The 23,814-nt window shown below is 47.8% G+C and overlaps 1 protein-coding gene across 9 annotated transcripts; it reads left to right on the top strand.

Annotated features, from left to right (window-relative positions):
- Positions 1–573: 573 nt before the first annotated feature.
- dysf (dysferlin, limb girdle muscular dystrophy 2B (autosomal recessive)) lies at positions 574–23,704 on the top strand. Of its 9 annotated transcripts, none has more exons than XM_058067221.1 (57): positions 574–597; positions 1,161–1,220; positions 2,801–2,856; positions 2,923–3,014; positions 3,080–3,185; positions 3,265–3,388; positions 3,469–3,725; positions 3,786–3,914; positions 3,989–4,051; positions 4,121–4,171; positions 4,237–4,267; positions 4,342–4,457; positions 4,613–4,739; positions 4,802–4,905; positions 4,980–5,048; positions 5,174–5,217; positions 5,295–5,377; positions 5,567–5,599; positions 5,708–5,823; positions 5,913–6,026; positions 6,092–6,269; positions 6,336–6,460; positions 6,521–6,627; positions 7,359–7,554; positions 7,638–7,784; positions 7,873–8,004; positions 8,075–8,241; positions 8,310–8,424; positions 8,608–8,713; positions 8,776–8,918; positions 8,983–9,153; positions 9,225–9,309; positions 9,379–9,456; positions 11,315–11,496; positions 11,572–11,712; positions 11,790–11,819; positions 11,907–12,056; positions 12,154–12,255; positions 12,909–13,070; positions 13,818–13,989; positions 14,057–14,130; positions 14,292–14,351; positions 15,931–16,029; positions 16,723–16,851; positions 16,929–17,084; positions 17,160–17,251; positions 18,581–18,751; positions 18,818–18,960; positions 19,158–19,297; positions 19,365–19,453; positions 19,519–19,614; positions 19,683–19,824; positions 19,889–19,988; positions 20,979–21,151; positions 21,223–21,332; positions 21,394–21,541; positions 21,614–23,704. In XM_058067221.1, the coding sequence occupies exons 4-57, from the start codon at positions 3,001–3,003 to the stop codon at positions 21,668–21,670; spliced, it is 6,249 nt and encodes a 2,082-aa protein (XP_057923204.1). In that variant the 5' UTR covers positions 574–597; positions 1,161–1,220; positions 2,801–2,856; positions 2,923–3,000; the 3' UTR covers positions 21,671–23,704. The 9 variants fall into 9 exon arrangements, with proteins under 9 accessions (XP_057923204.1, XP_057923203.1, XP_057923198.1 ...); XM_058067220.1 differs by lacking the exon at positions 574–597 and having other exon boundaries at positions 1,030–1,220; positions 11,907–11,942; positions 12,015–12,056; positions 21,614–23,703; XM_058067217.1 differs by lacking the exon at positions 574–597 and adding an exon at positions 1,753–1,934 and having other exon boundaries at positions 1,100–1,220.
- The last annotated feature ends 110 nt before the right edge of the window (positions 23,705–23,814 follow it).

Raw genomic sequence — 23,814 nt, 5'->3', positions numbered from 1 at the left:
TTTTTAATGAATATACACCTCAATTAATTGAGAATACATTTATCAGGCATCACACATCTTTGGCATGAATTACAGTAGTGGTATTTTACAAAAAAAACATGAGCCCCCCCCTTGGGTTGTGGTACATTCACCATCATTTTACTCTCTAGTTTTCCGCTATAGTTGTTTTTATGTATGTAAAACAGCAAACCAAAAAAAGAAAGGAAAAAATACTGTAGCGTGACTCAGCAACCTGCAGTACAAAATCATCACCACAGGGTGTCACTGTTGGTGCCTTTTGAAAATCGACAGTTCAACAGTAGTTGACTTAAAAATCATATACAAACTCTAAAATGGTTAAATAAATCATTCATATTCAAATATTCTTGCATAAAACTTTGCGTTGTGTGTTTGTATCTGCGTCAGACGTTTTTCATGGACACTTGGTAATGAATTTACATTAGGCCCCAAGTGTGTGATAGTAATTAGTCAGGAAGTGTGTTCCTAACTGTGGTGAAGTACAATTCCATTTTGTTAACGTTTATGTCGTATAAAACTGAACAAACTGAAGAATCTCCAACTTTTGAAGGTGGGGGGGAGACAGAAAGAAGAAGAAAAGTAAGTTTATGTCCTCAGAAAGTAAGTTTATGACACTAAAGGTGCTACTGGAGCTAGCATAGCCGCTAACTAGCTCCTTTTAAATATACACATTCTTGATAGGACAATTAAAATGGTGAAAAACGCTACATAAATATGAGTAAATAATGCAGTGTGCTGAATCATAAACCGTATTTTGTCACCGTATGCCATTGAATTGAACTTTGACCTCTAATCTGTTTCTTTTATGTGCTTTTATACATATACACGTTGAAACAACTTTAATAATGAAGGCTGTTCTCGATGTGTGTGTGTGTGTGTGTGTGTGTAGGCATGTGTGAGATAGTGGCACGGGGGGGTTAGCCGGGTGGGACAGCTGAGAGCAGCAGCTTTAATTTGATCGTCTCTCTCTCTCGCTCTCTCTGTGGTCATTCTATATGAGTGTCTCTCGTCCTCATGGACTCTCTGTGATGGAGCTTTCTTTTTAAGAACAACATTTGGATATCTACCCATCTCTGATTGTGTGTGTGTGTGTGTGTGTGCGCGTGTGTGTGTCATGCTGCGTGTGTTCATTCTGTGTGCAGAACGTCTGCAAACACCAGACGACGACGTCAGCGACGCCTACTGCACTGTCACCCATGAAGGTAAGGGCGGGGCTGAAGCTAGGATGGAAGCGTTAAGTTGATATACTAGTATATGAGTTAAAGGTTCTTATTATATTTATTGCTTTATCATTATTATTATTATACACCCGTCCTGCTCCCCCTCCTCCCAAACAGCTGAGAGGTTATTATTGGAAAGCTCTGTCAGTGTCTCCCTGAGGGAGGGGGGCAGGGCGCACTGCCCATTGACTGTTTGCGTTCTTCCCTTCATGATGTCCAAGTTTCCATCTCACTTCGGATAATGTTGTTGTTGGTGTCGTATAAAGGTGGGATCTTTGCACTTGCAAACATGGTAGCAACGAGTAGGACACGAGTGAGGAAGAGGGAACAGGAAATGTTGGGATTTCCTCTGGATGTGAGGTGTTTTTCCTCTGTGTGGGATCAACTCCTGCACAGAAGCTGCCGAAGCTCAGCGAGCAAACATCTCCTCTCTTCAAAACCTCTTTTTCCACTTCCTTTTCTGAGGTACACCTCCAAGATTTCCTGACTTTTTTTTTTTTTTGCCAATCTTTAGTCGTTGATGCTCCCCAATCCCGGCCGGTGATGTGATAATTGTCACTCGGAAAACTTGGACCGTATTCAGCGTTCCCCACTGGTTAGGCCTCGCTTGAGGCTCTTACGGCATGTTGCGTTGTGTTGTCCAGCGGGCCAACAACTTGCGGCACTCTGACCCCTTGGCCAGCGTCAACTTTAGAGGTAAGAAGAGCAAATTGCCGCTTGGTAGAGGTCTTTTATTTTTTGGGGGGGGGCCTGAGGTTGCACTAAAACTCTGTGAACAAGCAGCTTTGTTTACTTTTACCCAGTAGGGAAGATATGCACCCTTTCACATGGACACTAACCATCAATGTCTCCTCTTTACTTTGCCTTTTTCTCTTCTACATAATATGCTGAGTCATGGCATGCGGTCAAATGTTCTCCATTCGCCATGTCCCTAAAGTTGACTTCTCTTAACTTCCTGCCTTTGTGTGAGCGACACTTCCTGATGCCGTCTCCCTCACACACAAGCTCGTACTCCAAACCAGATGGACATGATGCTGAATCTTCTGGAAAAGTCTTTTTGGAAAGTTGTCACAGACAAAAAAGGAGCCACTAAATATTAAGCCCCACCTGCCAGAGCGCTGCCCCCCTGCCGGCCCCCACCCTCCCCTCCATCACTGTTCTCAGTTTGTTTCTAAACTTAGCGCCCCCCGCTGGTCTATTCCTGGCCCGCCAACCTGTGCCAACCGAAACAGCCACTTCCTGTCTGAGAGACGTCGGCTCTCAGGAGATGGAGGGTTCAAGCTGGCTTCATGCACCCTTTTGACCCCCCCAGGAAGGGTGGAGGTGTTTTTTGAAGATATGTGGTGAAAGAGCGGAGGTGCACTCATGTCGCTATTTGTGTCTTCTCACGTCCAAAACAGGAAAGCACGCCAGTTCCAGAAATGATTTGTCTTATTCTGTGTGTGTGTGTGTGTGTGTGTGTGTGTGTGTGCTGACTTACACACATACACACACACGCATCCATTCCACAAGTCCAGGGATGTTCATTTCATTAGGTACCTCTACTATTTCATGGCTTCCAGGCTCAAAGAAGAAGACCAAGGTCATCAAGAACAACCCCAATCCTGTTTGGAACGAGGTGAGCTCACCACCATTCCACAATAATAGTCACCATCTTAACTTAAATGTCAACTTTCACCTCCAGGGGTTCGAATGGGACCTGAAGGGGGTCCCTTTGGACTCAGGGGCCGAGCTGCACTGTGTGGTCAAGGACCATGAGAAGATGGGGAGGAACAGGTAATATGAGCTACAGTTAAATTTGAGATGTTTTTCAGATGTTTCCTCAAGTTCTTCTTGTGTAGGTTCCTTGGGGAATGTCGACTCTCTGTCAGAGATGTGCTGAGCTCTCCCAACATGGCCGCCTCCTTCACCATCTCTCTACTGGACACCAAGAGGAACAATACGGGGGTGAGAACCTTCCATTATATGCTTTAATTGTCTTCTCCTACGTGGATTTTGATTGTTTAATTTGTTTTTTGTGCATCAGGCCACACTCACCTTGCAGGTGTCCTACACCCCTCCTCCGGGGTCGGCTCCTTTCTTCCAATCTGTGTCCCTGCCTGAGGTCCCCCCGCACAGCAACCCCAACGTGGAGCTGGACACGGTCACAAGTAAAGTGCCTCCCACTGCCACCCACCGTGGGGGCTTGGTGCCAGCTATGAGAATGTCCACATCACTTGCGTCCATGTAGTGATCTCCCTGGACACTCTGGGTGAGGAGGACACGGAGAGCATGATCATGTTGGAGGTCCCTGAGGACCAGGTCGCGGATGACGGACGATCCATGGTGGTGGTTGGCCCCCAGGGGCCTCAGGGGAAGGAGTCACCCGCCGCCCAGACCCCCAAACGCTCGCCGCCTTCTTACAACACCCACGGGGGGCTGAAGAAGAGGAGGAGGGGCACCAGCGGTCAGGCCAAACCTCTCTCCAACAAGCCTCAGGACATTCAGGTGGACTAAGTTTTGGGGTTCTCTTCGCCGGCTCGTTTTCATGCGGTTCTTGTGTCACAGGTCCGCGTGCGGGTCATCGCAGCTCGACAGCTGCCTGGCGTCAACGTCAACCCCGTCGTCAAGGTGACGGTGGCTGGACAGAGCAGGAGGACACGCATCCGTAAAGGCAACAACCCGACCTTTGATGAGGTCAGTGAGGACATGATGTACGTACTTCATCTTCTTCTTCTGCGCTGTAACGCTTTTCAACTTCCTGTCTGCAGACTTTCTTCCTGAACTTCTTTGAGACGCCATCTGACTTGTTTGACGACGCCATCTTCATCACGGTGAGCCGTAGCGCTCGTTGTCTTTTCTTCACCGCGTCTCCTCCTTGACTCCCTCGTGTGGCCTGTCAGGTGTGCGACTCGCGCTCCCTCAGGACGGACGCCATGATTGGACAGTTCAAGGTGAGCGTTTAGAGTGACGTCACATCCTTTCAAAGATTAAACCGTGAGCGTTGTTGTGTTGGCAGCTTGACGTGGGCGCCGTCTACAACGAGCACCGTGAGTTACCACGAGGACGCCGCAACCTCGTCCACACCCGTCCACGAGAGTGACGCGTCCTGTGTCCTTGCTAGGACACTGCTACTTGAGGAAATGGCTGCTCCTCTGTGACCCTGATGACCTGTCTGCTGGGGTGAGAGGTTACCTGAAGGTCAGCCTCTGGGTGCTGGCTGCTGGAGATGAGCCGCCGGTGAGAGACGGCTTGTCCTGTTCAAATCCAAATCCAAAGTTCCTGTTCTTGTCTCAAATGGACCTGCTGAAGAACATCCTTGAGATAATCAAAAACAGAAAGTGACTGCGATGATAGATGTCCACCATGTTGATGATGATGTAGTGGCTTTCCAGGCGGACAAGCGTGACTGTTTGGAGGACAAGGAGGACATCGAAGGGAACCTACTGCGACCAGCTGGTCTGTCCCTCAGAGGAGCATCCTTCACCTTGAGGGTCTTCAGAGCTGAGGACCTTCCCCAGAGTGAGTCTGTGTACTTTCAGCAGCTCCACTGACGCCCACTTGACTTTATGCTCTGTGTGTAGTGGACGATGCCTTCATGGACGGCATGAGGCAGATTTTTGGCTTCGACAGCAATAGGAAGAACCTGGTGGACCCCCTTGTGGAGATCCACTTTGCTGGCAAAACAGTACGTGTGTTCAACCAGTGGAATGTTGTTGTTCTTCACGTCATCTTAATCCTCATCTGTCGGTCTTCATTTAGGTCTGCACCAAGGTTCTGGAGAAGAATGCCAATCCACAGTGGCACCAGAGTCTCACAATGCCAATCAGGGTGAGACTCACTTCTATGTTATTGTTATTATTACTTTGTGTTATGATTGTAGCTACTACTGCTACAAGTGTTATTGTATTACTACCAGTATTGGTTCTTAATGATTGCTCTTCTCTTCCTTCCAGTTTCCTTCCATGTGTGAGAAGATGAGGATCAGAATTCTTGACTGGTTGACACTTTATTTGTCTTTCTTTCTCCAAATAAAAATGATATCAAACACGGACTTTTCTCATGTTCTCCTGACAGGGACCGAGCCAGTCACAACGATGTCATTGGCACCGCCCACCTTCGTATGTCCAAGATCTCAGCCCCGGGAGGAGAGTTGGAGGGTGAGTGTGGATACGAAAGACACATCCTGACGTAAAACTGCATTCTTTCTAACGGCGAGCAGGAAGCTCCTTTCCACACTCTTCCCTGGCTCCGCCCACTGCTCTAACGCATGACCTTCCGAGTTGCGGTACATCTGCTTTATTTCTGTCTTACCTTTACTGTATCTCGTTTCCTGTCTATGCATTCAGATGACTTGACTCCACGCAACGTCCCCTCTGGCAGTACGTCCTCTGTCCTTTTACTCGTCTTTTTCTTCATCAGCAATACGCCACTCACATATTTATATTGATCTAAGTCGCCGTCTCACGCTGTCATCTGTCTGCCCACAGTGGACGATACGCTTGGCTTCCTGCCCACGTTTGGTCCGTGTTTTGTCAACTTGTACGGCAGTCCCCGAGAGTTCAGCACCTTCAACGACCCTTACGAAGCCTTGAACCTGGGAAAAGTAAACATAGCATAGCATGGCGACAGTCATCATGTTGAAATGGAATAACAGACCCGAATCTTCTGACACCGCTTCCTTCCGACTCACAGGGGGAGGGCGTGGCTTACCGAGGTCGGCTTTTACTGGAACTGACCACGAAGCTGGTGGACAAGCCGGAGCCAAAAACGGAAGACATCCCGTCGGATGATCTGCTGGTGGCTGAGGTGAGGGAGGAGAAGATTCACACTTCCAAGACCTTGTTGAAGGTTCCCCTCTCTTCACCTAACAGAAGTTCCTCAGGAAGAGGAAGTTCTCTCTCTTTGTGGCGTTCTATTCGGCGACGCTCCTCCAGGACGTTGACGACGCCGTCCAGTTTGAGGTCAGCATCGGCAACTACGGCAACAAGTTTGACTACAGCTGCCTCCCTCTGGCCTCCACGACGCAGTTCAGCAGGGCTGTGTTTGATGGTGGGTTACCTTCTAGGTGGACTTTTGTGTCCTTGAAGCTGCCGCGTCATCCTTGTTGTCCTTCAGGTTGCCATTACTACTACCTCCCCTGGGGAAATGTGAAGCCAGTGGTGGTCCTGTCCTCGGCGTGGGAAGATATTGCTCCGAGGATGGAGGCTCTCAACATGCTGCTGGCCGTCCTCGACAGACTGGTGAGGCTTTATCACGTGGCATCATGTGTTTGACACTTATCTGTGGGGGGGGGTGTCCAGGAGGCCAACCTGCAGCGGGTGCAGCTGGAAGTGAAGTCAGGGAGCGACATGGATGAGCTGGAGCTGCGCGTGATGGAGATGTTGGATCAGGTGATCACAGACTGCAGGTAAGCTGCGACGAGGTCGGACGCAACGAATAAAGACAAACATAATATAAAATATAAATAAGGAACAAATCCCTACTACATGCCAGACAACAGGACTTATGGACAGGAAATCTCCAGAGTAGCCTAAACCTCTGGGAGCTCAGTCCCGGGTTTTTGTGGGGTCTTAAAAGTCTAGCATCCAATCATTTTAATTTAAGGTCAACTTTCATTCATAGAACACATAAAACAGCCACTACTGCCTCAAAGTGATAATATATGATGATAAAAATGGGTCTTGAATTGTATTCATTATGGTCTTAAGAAGGGGCTGCATGGCGGACGAGTGGTTTGCGTGCAGGCCATGCAGCTAAGAGACCGGAGTTCGATTCTACCCTGGGTGTTTGCATGTTCTCCCCGTGCATGCATGGGTTTTCTCCGGGTTTTCTTCCTCCCACATTCCAAAAACATGCTAGGTTAATTGGCCACTCCAAATTGTCCATAGGTATGAATGTGAGTGTGAATGGTTGTTTGTCTATATTAGTCTATTGTCTATGGGTGTACCCCGCCTCTTGCCCGAAGACAGCTGGGATAGGCTCCAGCACCCCAGCGACATAAGCGGTAGAAAATAAATGAATGGTCTAAAGAAGTTTGAAAAAATCATCAATTTGTTTGTCAGTCAGTACACATCCTCTCCCTTTAATAAGAAGTTAAAAAACATTTTAAACAGTTTTTACTTTGTTGTGTCTCTCCAGTCAGGAGCTGCCGTCTCTTCAACGATGGCCGTGTGCGACCCCGCTGGACCGCTCATTGAAACACATTCGCACTCTGCACCTGCAGCAGATCGTAACGGCAGCCCTGGCCCTCAAACACGGGCCGGCCACGGAGCTTTCATCCGTCATGGAGCAGGCGGAGGACTGGGCCAGCCGGCTGAGGAGTTTGGCTGAGGAGGTGCTTCAGAAAAGTTGTAAAAGAAGAACATTTGTCTTCAAAGCAGAATCCTTTGTAAAGTCATGTCTGTGCATGTCGTCCAGCCTCAGAACAGTCTCCCTGACATCGTCATATGGATGCTGCAGGGCGAGCGAAGGGTGGCATACCATCGCATTCCGGCCCATAGCGTCCTCTTCTCTGAGCAACACTGTGGCAAACACTGTGGACAGTTGCAGACCATCTTCCTCAAAGTGGGACCACACCCTCTAAAAAAACTTCCACCACCTCTTCTCCAAAAGTAACGTTTTTCCGATGCTTGGTGTCTGTTGTTGAGGGTAGCATCCACAGGGGGGCAGCAGGGAGCCTAAGCTTCCCGGTCAGCTCAGGGTCAAAGTGTGGTTCGGACTGGCTGCAGATGACAAACACTTCAACCAGTGTGCTGAAGGAAAATTGTCCGTATTCGCAGAAACGGTACGATCCTGAACTCATCACGTTAGAGTCTTCTTCTTCTTTGAAAACATTTCTCTCTCTTTCTCTACAGTATGAAAACCAGACCCGACTCGCCCTAGTGGGCAACTGGGGCACTACAGGTCTCACCTGTCCTAAGTTCAGCGATGTGACGGGAAGGGTGAAACTGCCCAAGGAGAGTTTCAAACCCTCACCCGGCTGGACTTGGGCCGGAGACTGGTACATCAGCCCTGAGAGGACGTAAGTCATCATACTCCAAATAGAAGCCATCGGGGACCCCTGATGTAAACCACTTCCCTTCATGACAGACTGCTGTTTGACGTGGACGCCGGTCACATGACCTTCACAGAGGAAGTCTTTGAAAACCAGATGAGGTTACCTGGTGGCCAGTGGATTGGCATGCCTGAGGGATACACTGATGTGGTGAGTGTTGTTCACGTTCAGGTCCAATCCCAGCATTTCTTGTTATGAATCAAATCTAGTAATCAATGCCTGGCAATTGGGTAATAATATCACAAGGTTACATTCATATATTGACAGTCTGAGGGCAGACCTAATTGCGATGTGGCGACCCCGGGTCTAAAAGTGTTTTGTGTTTTGTGACAGAATGGCGAGAAGGCGTTACCAAAAGACGAGGTGGAGTGTCCTCCGGGCTGGGTGTGGGAGGAGCCTGAGTGGAGTGAAGATCTTAACAGGGGCGTAGATGATCAAGGTGAGTCGTAGAGCCGTCAAACGCTCCAAAAAATGTTTGCATGGTTTTATATATGTGTGCAGGCTGGGAGTACGGCATCACCATACCACCGGATCGCCGTCCCAAGTCGTGGGTCCCTGCTGAGAAGATGTACCACACCAACCGTCGGAGGCGATGGATACGCTTGAGAAGGCGAGACCAAAAGAAGATGGAAGCTCTCAGAAAGGTAAATGAAAAAAAAAGATCATTTTTTGTGATTGCACTTACTGTACTTTTGCACCCTTGAGCAGCATCCAGACGAGGCGGAGCGGGAGGGCTGGGAGTACACCTCGCTGTTTGGCTGGAGGTTCCACCTGAAGCCAAGGAAGACGGACAGCTTCCGGCGGCGCAGGTGGAGGTGTCGCATGGAGCCCCTGGAGAAGACGGGACCGGCAGCCATCTTTGCTCTGGAGTGCTCCCTGGTGAGAGACCCCTTCAAAGTGACTGGACCGTGAATCCGCCCTTCACTCCGTCCTCGGTCTTCCTCTCACAGAGCAGCATAGAAGACAAACATGATGACAAGTCTGTCACCACCACCTTTGGAGTCAACAGACCCACCATTTCCTGTTTCTTTGAGCGTGAGTCGCTTCTCTTCTTTGGTACGTTCTCCTCTTCATCGCTCCGCTCAGGTCCTCGTTTGCTTGTAGGTGGAACCCGCTACCACCTGCGCTGCTACCTGTATCAAGCTAGAGACCTGCTGGCCATGGACAAGGACAGCTTCTCTGGTAGGTTATTTTTGACCTTTCACCTCGGGAACGCCTACAAATGAAGGACATGAAGTACCAAGACAAAGAGAGATGTCAATAACACACTTGATTGACGTTTCAGTTAGTGCACTTCACTCTAAAAAGTATTTCAGAGTATCTGTTGACACCACTTGATTTAATACATAAATGCAATGTAAAAAATATAATTAATTGATTTAGATGAACTTTCTAAGTTACTAACTTTATTTTTTAAGTTATGTTCAAATAATAATGTTGGCTATTACATGAACTTAATTTAGCATGTCATATACACTCAAATTTTATTGTTGGTAAGCTTAAAACAAAATTCAAGTTGCCATGACTTAATAAAATTAGCTTGGTAAAATAATATATGCACACACACATGCACATATATATATATATATTAAGTTACTGCTACTTAAAAAGCTATGTACATTGTTATTATAATTAAGTAGACTACAAATAAACTACTTTGAATAAAATGATTAAGTCAGTTGACGTAACATATTTTTTTGAGTTACGAACTTAAAAACTCGTCCCTATGACAACAATTATTCAGTAAGCATTACTTAAAATGACCTTTGAGTGAAGAGGAAAAGCTAATTTGTGCAATGCAATATTGTTTGTTGGTTCAAAGCAATTTCAAATTAAGTTGTCATAACTAAGAAAGACTAATGGAAATTGTTGCGTTGATTTTTTTTGTTGAGGCTAAACATTTATTTTTTGAGTGTTGTGTACTTACACTTAGTTTTTCACACTGACAAATATGGCAACATGCAGTGGACTTTCAGTACCTGGATTTTACAGTCAAAATGGCGGGTATGCAGTATTTGTAGGAGAAGGAAAGGGAATAAGTTGAAATATTGACGATTGAGGAGAAACCTGTCGGGATGGTGACGTAGTAAACAGAAAAAAAAGCGGGTTATGTAGCTCAACGACGATGTGATGGATGTGGAACAGCACTACACTGGCCTATTCTCTCATTTGCACTTAAATGTTTTTTTACAAGGTTATTTGTATACCCACCGTGGGTAAAGCAGACACACACATACAGTATACAAATTGTCCTCGTCCTTTTGGGCATGAGGCAGGCAGGCATCCTCAGCAATAGTGCAATATACTGTTTCACCTTCCCGGGGCGCTGGACTTATTCTAGCCTCAGTAGCGCACAGGGAGAAAAGTGCTTAAGTGGAGGGGATAATATGGGCAAGGCCAGATTTGACAGGGGAAGTATACATTTTAGAATTGCTCCACCCAGTGTGCCTATTTGCAGTGGAGGGGGAGAATCCTGCACCTTTTCCCACTTAAGCTCATGGGAGAATAGGGCCCTATAAGTGCACAGTGTACACAATGTACTTATTGAAGTGTACTGAAAGAACTATTCCGTTTGACACACTGCTTCTGAATACTCTCCTTTCTTGTCTTCTTTCCTTACCGTAACTACTTTTTCTTTTCTTTTCCCTGTTTGTTTATGTTAAACAACTACTGCAACACACACACACTTGCATAACCCCTCCAGGCTGTTTGTATTGCTGTTTATATGAGCTAATGTTCACCATGAGTGAGGCATTTGTTAGTACAGTGTGTGCGTGTGTGTGTGTGTGTGTGTGTGCGCGCGTGCGTGTGTGTGTGCACAGACAGGAAAAGAAGGAAAGCAAGGACGGACACAAGGATGGAAGGTCACTTTTGAGGTTAATTGAAGGCTGGTGGGAAAATGCTAACTGGCTTCTGTTTATTGCAATGCTAATGACTCCTTGGAGACTCTACTTGTGTGTGTGTGTGTGTGTGTGTGTGTCTGGATGAGGGTGGTGGGGGGTCACACTCCATTCAGCCATGTTTGTTCATCTGATTTCAGACCCCTACGCCATTGTGTCTTTCCTCCATCAGTCCCAGAAGACAGTGACGGTGCGTAACACCCTCAACCCTACCTGGGACCAGACACTCATCTTCTACGAGGTGGAGATTTTCGGGGATCCCGAGGCCACGATGGCCAGCCCCCCCCATGTGGTTGTGGAACTTTATGACCAGGACACATATGTGAGTCGGACGCTGTGTGATGTGTCTTCTTGAGTACATGAAGACCATGTGACTTTGGTACGTCCGCCCATCCAGGGGGCAGATGAGTTCATGGGTCGCTGCGTGTGCTCGCCCTCGCTGACGCGCTCGCCTCGCCTGGCCTGGTATCCCATCCGCCTCGGCGACAAGGACGCTGGCGAGCTGTTGGCAGCGTTTGAGCTCATACATAGGGAGAAGGTCAGTGGTGGTGTTGAGATCGGTAGTGGTGTTACTCACTTTGAACATGCTTTAATGTTCTCCTCCTTGATTGACAGCCAGTAGTTCACCATATTCCAGGTCAGGAGGTGAGTTCATCTCCATCCCCTCTTCTCTTTGTGTGCTTTTTCTTCATTCACACTTTTAAATGTTCTTTATGGCCGTTTCCCACTCAGGCTGACATTGTGACTTCCAGCCATGTTCTGGATGAGGTAAAGCATCACTGTTTGAAGCAGGGGACATACTTGGACTATGTAACATGCTTGTCTCTTTGTGTCCTTCAGTTGATGTTCCCGGGATTTTTCAGTGAGAACCTTCAGCAATGGGTGGGCAACACATGGACATCAGGAGCAGAGCTAGCGCTAGTTCTGTGTGATGACTCATCACATTACAGGTTCAAAACAATATTGTTCCTTTTGGCAGCCGGATGAGTCAGATCTTCCGTGCCCCCCGCCACAGAGGGAGCCCAACGTCTTCATGGTGCCTCAGGGGATCAAACCTGTCCTGCAGAGAACCGCCATTGAGGTTGGGCTAAGTCCATGTGTCCTGTTATTAATAGCACACATGAGGATGACTTCTTCTCACAATGTCACATCAACATTGCAATAATGTTAGCAGTGTCAATCGGGGTGTCCAAAGTGCAGCCCGGGACCATTCCTGGCCCGCAGCTCATTTTTTTTAGTGGCCCCACACCTTATTATACAAATGGAATTAAACACAGCCTGTACTAGTGGGAGGGGAGAATTAGGACCACACAAAAAACAAATTCAAAAATGCCAAAAATGGTTGATAATGTTTTTGCACTCTATTTTGTTGCAATAGCTTAGCATGCTATACTAATCTGAGCATTTTTAATCTACCAAATGTCTCAAAGTGGCCCCTCCATCCTTCAAATCTTATGTATGATCATAACTGGCAGATTTGGACACTCCTAAAATTGATAAATATTTGCCTGGAATCAAATGTCTGCAAGAATTGCAAGCATTTTCTATGTCACTGGTAACATCATCATAAAAAACATGTTTATTTTCTTCTTTTGAAGAAGCCTACCTCAGAGAACCTGAAAGCTTTGGACATTCCTGATGTGTAACTTTTCAATGGACACACTTCTAAAGTCTTACTAAGCATCATGTGGTAGGTGAAGATGCTTGTCGCGCTAACAGCGTTGTTGTGTGTAGGTGCTGGCGTGGGGCGTCCGCAACCTGAAGAGCTTCCAGCTAGCCAGCGTCACTTCGCCCAGCCTGCAGGTGGAGTGCGGCGGCACCACGGTCCAAAGCTGCGTCATCCGCAGCGTGAAGAAGAAGGCCAACTTTGACATCAACACGCTCTTCCTTGACGTGGTAAGAAACGTTGATTTTTCAGCTGCAAATGTTGCGAACGCGATGCTTTGTGGTCACACCTTCACTCTCCGTCCAAAAGAAAGACGGACCTTTCCTTGGTGGCATGGTGCCTTAGGAAAAGTCAAAATATGGAAACACTGCACACATTTTTCCAGCTGCAGCTGCCGGATTGTAATGTTGAAAATATCAGAAGGCGATCACCGCTCATCATACTCAATCATTCGTGAACATTCATAAATGAATGAATTCATACACTCCGCTTTCCTCCCACATTCCAAAAACATGCTAGGTTAATTGGCCACTCCAAATTGTCCATAGGTATGAATGTGAGTGTGAATGGTTGTTTGTCTATATGTGCCCTGTGATTGGCTGGCCACCAGTCCAGGGTGGACCCCGCCTCTGGCCCGAAGACAGCTGGGATAGGCTCCAGCACCCCCACGTCCCTTGTGAGGATAAGAAGTAGAAAATGAATGAATAATAACAATTTTCATCAATGTTTTATTCAGTCATTCATTCATTTTCTACCATTTATCCTTACGAGAGTCGCGGAGAACGGGGTACACCAATAAATCTGTATTTCATATTCAAAAGTAGTAGAAAATGCGACCATCTTATGGAGGAATTAATGGATGAACACTAGTGGCGTGGACAACAATATGAAAAAAGGATGTATTCCAGAGTATACTGTATGTGACTCCCAGCTGTTTCAAGTAAACCAATTACATTTCTTTTGCGTCCTCGTGGCAGAGACTCCCCCTGATGGAGCTCTACATGCCCCCCATCGTCATCAAAATCATTGACAACCGTCAGTTTGGCAGGAAGCCCGTGGTGGGCCAGTGCACCATCCGCTCCCTGGAGGAGTACCGTTGCTTCCCCCAGGATGAGGGCGAGGATCAGGAGGAGGCGGATGGAGGTCACGGTGAGACCCGAGCGAGTCAGAGGAGTCTTTAACGAGACAGCAATGTGGATATCTCTGCTTCCTGTAGGTCAGATGCCCCGTGTGGTCAGTGGCGATGCCTTCATCGCCGTGGACGACGAGGAGCCGCTAATCTCGCATCAGGTGATGTCATTGGAATGCCACCATGGACAAGGTTGTAGGAAATCAGTCGGAGATCTTCCTTGATGCTTTGTAGCGTCTTATTTAGGTCGCTAACTTTTCTTCTTACTAAAAATGAATACTAACCTGTGTGTTTATGTTTATGTGTGTGTGCGCACTTGTAGCTCGCAGACGGAGCCACTTCCGCTATCATTAACCTCTCCGCCTCTAGCTGCAGCCTCCACGTGGGTAACAAACATTCAAACAAACACATACACAAGACGTGTCACGCTGTCACCAGGAGGCAGGATTTCATGACAAAGCTAACGAGAGCACGCATAGCTGGAAAGTTCTTATTGATGGCGTTTATTTTAAGTGCGACACTGATGGATCACAGCGGTTGTGCTGAGAGGAGGATGGAGGATGGAAGGAGCCGCCGGCCAGAGACGAAACACGACACTTCTTATATTGTGCTCTTGCGGTGGCGGCTCGGGAAAAGAAGTCCTAGCGGAGAGACGGGGCCTTCGCAGAGAGGCGCACGCTGCGCAGTGTGGTTACGCGCGAAATCTGATCCAGCGTTTGAGCAGGAGACCGTGCTCCTTGTAACATTCTTCCATGTTATTTATCCAAGCCAGGTCAATTAGAAGACTTAGCATGACCCGGACCAGACACACACGCCACACACATGCATGTGCGAGCACACATCCTGGCCTGTCGCAGCAGTAATTGGGACTGATTTCTTTCTCTGTAAACAACGATATTTGTTTTATTAAGGGTCAGATATAGAGGCCAGTCAAATGAAAGGCTTGGCTTTCGGTCTGGCTGCAGCCAAAGTCAACAGAGCTGCTAGAAATCCTTTGGACCGCAGACGGTTAGTAAAGAGCGGCTTAAGGAGGGACACAGAAGCTCAAAGTTTCAAAGGAAGGCTAATACGGTATCTCAGCAGAAAAAGCAAACGCTGCTTCTTCATGGGCGTGTGATGATTACCAGCTCCTTGTCTCTTTGCCTCACAAATGTCTCTACTGAATCTTCACATGTGTCTGCCTCAGTCATACTATGCTGTTATTTGCCAACTTCTAGTACTGCTCTTTGGTCCTCGGTGGCATTATTGCAGGCCCCTGACCCGGCCTCCAGTAAAGGCGAACACCATGCTGCCATTTTCAGTGCTTTTTTTGTGGAGGAACAGTAGAGAGGGCATCCTGGCTGATGAGCACTCCTGGTCAACTTCCAGCATCCACACCAAGAAGTAGTTTTTGGGCTTGTGTGTTCCTCTGAGGGTTTGCTGGGTGGCATCGGGTCAAGGTCAAACGTGTGTATTAGTACGTGATTAGCAAGAGGAGGTCAAGGGCGTTGATCACTCCCGTCTGGGGTTTGTAGTTGCTGCGTCCACAGTTTGACTGTGAGAAAAATATCCAAAACCAACGTGTATCGACATTTTGTCAACTTGACGACACTCGAACTGGGAAAAAAAAAAAAAAAAAAAGCTGGCGGCTCACGTCCAAACCACAGAAAGCCGTCAGTCAACGTTTGTGAAAAAGACGGAGAGCGCGGCCTCACATGACTCATGGCAGCGGCGCTCGCACTTTACAAGCTTGACTTTCACGCCAACACACATTCCAGAACAAAGACACTTCTTGTTTTCTCCAAGAGCAAAAGTCTTTATGTGGTTTGAGGAGAACGTCTCACAAACGTGTTAACAAGCGACTTCAAACCTGTTCAGACTTTCACTTTTGGATTGCCCTGATGTCTCAGGGGACACACTTGTATTGATTAGCTAGTTGATTGATTGATCGGGATGATGACCCCTGATTGTGTGCACCGCAGGAAGAAGATTTCATGGACTGGTGGAGCAAGTTCTACGCGTCCACTGGAGACACAAGGAAGTGTGGGACGTACCTGGACCGAGGCTTGGACACTGTGCAGGTCAGCTAGTGTGTGTGTATGTGTGATTTAGCGGTTAGCTTTTTGTGTTTCTTCTAGCTCAGCTCTTGTGTAGAATCCGGAAGAACATTTCAGAAGAAAGCCAGGAGCTGTCCTCTTTACCCCTCTTCCCATTGTCTCATCGTGGGGAGACAAATGCCAGACAAACGCCAAAGTCGGAGGTTGTCAGCCTTTGTCATCATCTGGGTTCATTCTTTTTAAGTTAAGGGCTCACCCCCCCACCACCACCACCCCCCATCCCTACAGTCCTCGCTTCAGTCATTCCTCCGGTTGTCCTTCCAGTCGTCCAGCGATCTGGAAGTACTCTGCAGTCTCGTCCCCGACACATACGTCAGTCTCCTTGTCTGAAGACCTGAGATGAGAATGTTGGAATCGGTCTTTTCATCGTTCTTCCTAAACGCGGCCTTGAAGGACCTTGGAGCTCATACCTGACCTTGTTCTGCTTCACAGGACCTGCCTGCCTGACCTTTGCCCTGAGCTCTCCTAAGTGAACTTCCATTCGTTTGTTGACAGTTGACATTTTTGGTAGGAGGGTTCGGTCATCGCGGCGTGGAATGTGATGAGAAAATGAGATTTTCCAATTTTTTCCACTAGTTGACCCTCCCTCAACTTCCACCACCGAGCCGCTACAGCTAGCATGCTAACACGCATCAACCTGCTGTGCGTTGTCCTCAGGTGTACGACAGGGAGTTGGAGAAGGTGGAGGCTTTTGAGGGTCTTTCCGATTTCTGTCAAACCTTCAAGCTGCAACGAGGAAGGACGCTGGAGGAAGGAGAAGATCCGTCAGTGGTGGGAGAGTTTAAGGTGACTTTTTTTTTTGTCTTCATCTCTTGTGACGACAACGCAACAATTTGCAAACCTTTGTCGCTGTTGCCGAGCAGGGTATGTTTAAAATCTACGCCCTTCCGGAGGACCCCTCGGCCCCTGCTCCCCCTAGACAGTTCAGGAAGCTTCCTCCTAACTCTGTGGAAGACTGTTTGGTCCGCGTCTACATTGTCCAGGCTCGAGGATTGCAGCCCAAAGACGCCAATGGAAAGGTCTGCTCAGTGAGACGATTGTCAAAAAGACACATGTGACATCAGACACATTGTGTGTGTGTGTGTGTGTTTTAGTGTGACCCTTATGTGAGGATTTCACTGGGGAAGAAGAGCATCAACGACCATGAAAACTATCTCCCCTGCACGCTGGAGCCTGTCTTTGGAAAGTAGGTGCAGTCATAATGAATAACGAGCATCCTGATAAGATATTAGACACCAGCAGGGGGTGCTAGACTAGCACAGATTCCACGTGTTGATGTGTGTGGCTCCTCTCTGGGACAGAAATGTCCTCTTCAACAGGAACTGTAAGATTCTGCTGCTGAGGATCCTGCTTATACTCCTTGCAATGATTCTGAGCTAAATGTGCCTTCAGGAAATTTGTTATTGTTTTTTTTTTTTTTTTTTTTTTTTTTTGTCCCGTCCAGCCATTGGGGCAGATAGTATTGTTGATCTAAATGCCCTTACATGCTAGACCAGGGGTCGGCAACCTTTATTATGAAAAGAGCCATTTCACCCCCTTGCTCACTAAAGAAAAATAGCCTGGAGCCGCAAAACATAGTATGTTTAAAACAAAATTGGAGGGAATTTGGGGCTATCAAAGTAGTTCAGATAAGAAAAAAAACAAGTTGGAGTACTCTTGCTAGTATTATATTAAATATAAACTTACATAAATATATGTGTAAATTACTGTAAACTTACCTGATACCTGAAGTTCCAATGTCGCTGTTTTATATGATCTCTAATTTATTTTTTAGAATTGTCAAATAGCTTTGGGAAAGTATGAAAAGTATTTATAAAGTATTTTCCTTAATGTTTACCTGTGAGAGAGAACTGAATAGCATCCTGTCTGCTCATCCTTGTACTCATCCAATCACCAGTCAGAACTCAGTCAGGATGCATTCATGGACTCACACAAAGTTGGATTTTTTTAAACTCATTACAAAGACATGCTTTTTCCCCACTGTGGTGTTAAAAAATATTCAAGCATTGCAAAGGGAGCCACAACAAAGAGGCTGAAGAGCCACATGCGGCTCTGGAGCCGCGGGTTGCTGACCCCTGTGCTAGACAGATTTGCTCTGTGTCAGGAAAGGTGTTGGCTACAACTTCCCTGTACCATGACATTTTATTTGCCGTTATTTGATGTTTTTTGTTATGCCATTTGGAGCGACTGGACCGGAGCAAGAAGAAGAACAGAAAAGAAGAAGAGAGAAGAGAAAGGTGGGGGGGGGGGGGGGGGCAGTAGAGGGAGAGACAAAAACAGCAGCAACAAGAATTCCCAAAACAACAAGAGTGACAAACAGAAGAGTTAAATGTCAATGATGGCTAAGGGAAAGAAGGAAACAGTCCAACTTACCAGTAGCAATAGTAACGATGAAGATGATAGTATGATAGGAAAATTGTTATGGTTATAAAAATGTCATGTATTCAAGCGGGCATGTCAAGAGGACACCCGAGGACACCAAAGATCAGGTTTTCATCCACTGTTTCTTGTGCAGGATGTTCGAGCTGAGCTGTTCCCTCCCCCAGGACAAGGACCTACGGGTGATGCTCTACGATCACGATTTGCTCACCAAGGACGAGAAGATTGGCGAGACGGTCATTGACCTGGAGAACCGCTTCCTGTCCAAATACGGAGCGGGCTGCGGTCTGCCCATGTCCTACTGCCTGTGAGTTTTAATGTGCAACATATTTGGGGACACCCTTTACTTTGACTCCCACGTGTGGCCTCTTAGCTCGGGGGTCAACCGGTGGCGAGACCAGCTCACTCCCAAGCAGCTGTTGTCCAGAGTGTGCGAGCGACGGAACCTACGCAAGCCCGTGTACCGCAAAGACGTGGTCCACTTCAGAGGGGTGCAGTACAGCGTTGCCGACCTCGGTGAGACACTGCGTGCTGCTGCGTGCTTTTGTGTGTCCAACACTGCCATGAAGAGACAAGCTGGTGAGGCGGGGTCGGAGCGCTGGCGCTGATGGCCGGATCAGGGCGTCCTTGGCGCCGCTGGACATGCACACACACATGCACACACCGACTGCTCCATCAGGCTTTCATCACAGTATTTTGTGTATTGTGTTTAGAGGATAGATACGTGTCCAAACGTCACCTGGGTCCAGTCGAGGAGCGTCTGTCGCTCCACATACTGAGGGACATGGCGCTGGTCCCAGAACACGTGGAGACCCGAGTGCTGTACAGCCCGCTGCAACCCGACATTGAGCAGGTAAGGTACTTCCTGAGTTCATTTCCTCCTAGTTTCTGATTGGCTCTCGGTGACCACCACCTCTCAGGGACGTCTCATGATGTGGGTGGACCTTTTCCCCAAGTCTCTGGGACCACCCGGACCCCCCTTCAACATCACGCCACGCCAAGCCAAGAAGTACGAGCACAAAATGAGACATGAATTGTGGTTGGTTATGAATCCTAATGAATCCATGCCGACAGGTTCTTGCTGCGTTGCATCATTTGGAACACCAGCGATGTCATCCTGGACGATGTCAGCATCAGCGGGGAGAAGATGAGCGACATCTATGTCAAAGGGTGGGCGGAGAAAATGACATGGTCGCACCGGGCTCCATTGACCGCCGTGTCTTCTTCTGTTTCATTAGGTGGCTGGACGGACACGAGCACAACAAGCAGAAGACAGATGTCCACTACCGTTCGCTGGACGGAGAAGCAAACTTCAACTACAGATTCGTCTTTCCTTTTCTCTACCTACCAGCAGAGCAGTTGTGTGTGGTTGACAGGAAGGTGAGGACACCGTGTCCCTTGCGAGGGACGTGTTGCCATGTGATGTCTTTGTCTCCATGTGCAGGAACATTTCTGGAGTTTGGACAAAGCCGAAACTAAACTGGCCCCCAAACTGACCATCCAGGTGTGGGACAACGACAAGTTTTCCTTTGACGACTATCTTGGTAAGACTATGAGCGCGTGCACGTGTCTCTGTGAGACACAAATCCAGTAGACAACAGGAGCTTGAACCTCCAACCTGCTCTGGAGTGGATCCGCTGCCTTGCCGAGCTGCTGGCGCCTCACTAAATGCTTCCTGGAAAGGAAACTGTGTTCCCAGACGGCACCTTAGAAAACATTGAAATCACGTCGGGTGACATTTAGATGATTTTAGCTCATTTTTTGGTAGTAATGTAGCTGGCAGTGACATGTGATAACCTTCTCGCTGAATGGACCTTCTTGTTTTTTCCACTGCGCTTAAACCTTTCTTTTTGCGCCAAGTCCGTTATTTGAGCGAGACACAAGGAAGAAGAAGATGAGGAATCCAGACTCTGATCTGTCACCGTGTCCTGTCGCTCAGGTTTATTCTGCTCGTAGGCTTTATGGCGGCGAGGCCACCTCAAAGCATTTCTTCCATTCCCGCCTGTCTTCAGCTCATCAGCGCGACCACTGCCTTTCTTCATCCTTATGCACGGTGTGAGGGTCAGATATTTTCCGACTGCCGAGCGCTCGCGAACCCTGGAAAAACACTTCCAGTGGACGTGTCGTCTCTCTCCAGTCGTTCATCACGCCGCAATTCCTCCATATTTAACATCAGCTGCCATCAAAATGTCCTAATGTTCACCACGGGATCCCTCAAAGGTCCGTAAAGATGGAAAAAGAGGCTGACGCACTTTTCTTTTTCCATCCATTCACCTTCAGAATCCACAACATCGGCAGGGACACTTTTGACCTTTTTATACAAGCTGTGTTTCAAATAAATGGAACACTACAGTAAGTACACTTCAAGAAGTACACTGTGTACACCGAGTGTGTGACTCTTAACAGCGTGGTACTATCCCAAAATGATGAACTGCAACCACACCCGAACGCACCAATTGCACATTGAAACACATTTCCACTCAGCTGCCATCTTGGAATTGTCTGTTGGCAACAATGTCCCGATGTCCCCTCAGGTCACCTGGTGATGGACCTCAACTACATGTTACGTCCGGCCAAGTCGGCGGAGAAGTGCGATCTGCGTCTCCTGGAGCAGCCAGCCGGGCAGCTGGTGTCTCTGTTTGAGCAGAAGACCGTCAAAGGCTGGTGGCCCTGCCGACGCGAACACGACGGAGGCCAACTACTCGCTGTGAGTCCGCAATCAGAAGACGTACGCTAGTGAGAAGCAACCGTGCATCCTGACATGTGGTGGCGCTGCAGGGCAAGGTGGAGATGTCTCTGGAAATTGTGACAGACCAAGAACACGAGGAGAGACCAGCCGGTTTTGGTCGAGACGAGCCCAACATGAACCCACACCTAGAAGAACCTCTGTGAGTCTCTCGCTCCTTCTCTCTCTCACACACACAGCTAGCTAATGAGAGGTCCTCTCAGGCGTCCAGAGACCTCCTTCCTGTGGTTCTCGTCCCCCTACAAGACGCTCAGGTTCATCTTGTGGAGACGCTTCAAGTGCTTCATTGTTCTATTCATCGTTCTCTTCCTCGTCGTTCTCTTCCTTGGCGTCTTCCTCTACGCTTTCCCGGCAAGTTTTTGTGTTTGTGTTTTACAGCTAAAGATGCTCGAGCAGGAAGTTCAATAGTGTCTTCTTCTGCAGAACTATGCTGCCATGAGGATGGTGGGCCCATTTGGACCAGCACGTGCCGCAGAGTGACCTTCTTCTGGGAGTGTATTCATCTCCTTTGCGTCTAATTAACTCCTCACAAGCCTCCTTACCCTAACATGGTGGGGTTCATGGTATCGTATCTCTGGTCTTGGTCCCGTCATGTGGGACGGGGGACAACTTGGAACTGCTGACTGCTCTTTAACATGTTGAAGCTTTCATTGAAAAAAAAAAATCCCTGCTAATTCTCCTTGAATGTCATGTGCCTCATTTCCTCGTCCTCCTGCCATCCTCCTCCTCGTCCTCGTCACCAACAAAGGTCCATCGCTGGAAAAGTCTGACTCTCTTCGTCGGCCTCTCCAAAGTGGACCCGAGTGGAAAAGTTGACGTAGTGGTCCCGGCGGCGCTTGTAAACAAAAGTCACATTGAGCGCTGGAAAGATTTTAGCGAACGTCTCGTCCTGCCAGGTCCAACCAGTTTGTAACCGCGGAGACCGACGTCTCACCAAGGCGTCTGACCCGCCGCTCGGTTCTGGCCTCGCGCGTCTCCTTGTTGTCTCTTTCATTTATCTCAATGTCTCCATGGCGACACGCAGGAATAAAGCTAGACCAGGTCTGAAGAGGAACCTGACCTTTTTGTGAACTTGTCGTGATTTGTGTGTCCCAGCGCTCCGACTGAGCCTTCCCGCCTCGTGTTTCTTCTTCATGCCTGCCGCTACCGCATCCGGCCTCGTCTTCTCCCGCTCTCCTCATCCTTGTCTCCTCTTCCTTGGGGCGTTGTTATGGTCATCGTGAACTGCAGGTGAACCGCTGACCGCAGTGTGTGTGTGTGTGTGTGTGTGTGTGTGTGTACTGCACAGTGTGGGTGGGCTGTGGTGGAGGTCTGTCTTCACTCCCATTCCTATTTTCTTTCACCTCCTCCTCCTCCTGTGTCCTTTCTCCTTGTAACTCCTTGTAAATGGCGCCCTTTCTTCACTTCCTGTCCACCTTTTTAGAAAAGTCGAAGGTGAAACTTCTCATCCTTTGTCCCCGTCCGCTCGACTCGCCCACAGTCCTTGCATTGGTACACACACATATACATGCATACTGGAAGGGTCAAAGTTCACCAAATGTGATGGAAAACGGCATTTGGTTTCGTTCTTGCCTCGAGCAAGCGAGGAGGCCGGCAACATCAAACGTTTGCGGCCGCGCCCGAGACTGTGGCGGTGCCTCAAATGCAATACAGTCGTCTCCCGTTTATTGCGGTTAATTGGTTCCAGCCCCGACTGCGATACGTGAATTTCCACAACGTAGGATTCAATATTAATAAAGAGAATATTTTTGTACAGCATGAAAAACCTGTTATATGACCCTCTAAATACTATTGTTGACATTGGGAGAGCCTTGTAGACATTCAATAACACCAATATAGCAGACGTGATAAGACATAATAAGACAGTTTAACATGAATCTACCGTGTATAAACATACGCTCTGACAGTACTGTTAGCTTTGTTTACACCACATTGCTCACCAATTATGTATCTTGAAGTAATCTACCCAGATGAAGTAATCTACCCAGATGAAGTAATCTACCCAGCTAACCAGTGAGCCTCCAATTTATTTATTATAAACTTAAGACAACGTTTAAAAGAAGGAAGAAGGATAAAGTGAAAGCCAAAAATGTACCACTGCCACACGGAATGGGAGGCAAAGTTTTTTCCACTATGTCACGTCGGACTCGTCATCCATGGCTGTATGTATTAACAGTGGAAATCCATTCCTGCCATTACACACTTACCAGAAATGACCATGGCAATATTTACCTGCTCATTATCCTTCTCCTCCTTTTCCTTCGCCTACTTCTCCTTCTCCTGCGGTGGTCATTGTCCACACTGTGCACTCATCATTTTGAGTGCAACATCCGGGTTCCGTCCGCACCGGGAACACATTTATGCAAGCAAAAGTCTTGATTCCCAGCTGCTGCTGTTGGTGGGCGGAGCTGCAATGTCGTTCCACTGTAGTATCCTCACTGCAGAATGTTCAAATGTGACATTTGAGTGCGCTGTTATTTGTTTGCTGTTTGCTGTCCAGACCGCCACAATAAAAGCTTTTTACACGCCATGCTCCTCTCATTAGTCGTCACGTTAACTAGCAGTCAGGAATGCTGTGTGGAAAAAGCTGTATAATTTAACAAGATGCTAATCATGGGATTGTT

The sequence above is a fragment of the Doryrhamphus excisus genome, chromosome 3 (genome assembly GCF_030265055.1).
Source record: "Doryrhamphus excisus isolate RoL2022-K1 chromosome 3, RoL_Dexc_1.0, whole genome shotgun sequence".
Taxonomy (NCBI): Eukaryota; Metazoa; Chordata; class Actinopteri; order Syngnathiformes; family Syngnathidae; genus Doryrhamphus; species Doryrhamphus excisus.
This window is presented reverse-complemented; position numbering and strand designations above follow the sequence as displayed.

Bases quoted from the DNA above. Each gene is read 5' to 3' on its own strand.
- dysf (XM_058067215.1), top strand. From the start codon at position 1,133: ATGCTGCGTGTGTTCATTCTGTGTGCAGAACGTCTGCAAACACCAGAC. The intron at 5,218-5,294 runs GTTGACACTTTA...TTCTCCTGACAG, and splicing joins AGGATCAGAATTCTTGACTG to GGACCGAGCCAGTCACAACG. The intron at 14,131-14,291 runs GTGATGTCATTG...GCGCACTTGTAG, and splicing joins AGCCGCTAATCTCGCATCAG to CTCGCAGACGGAGCCACTTC.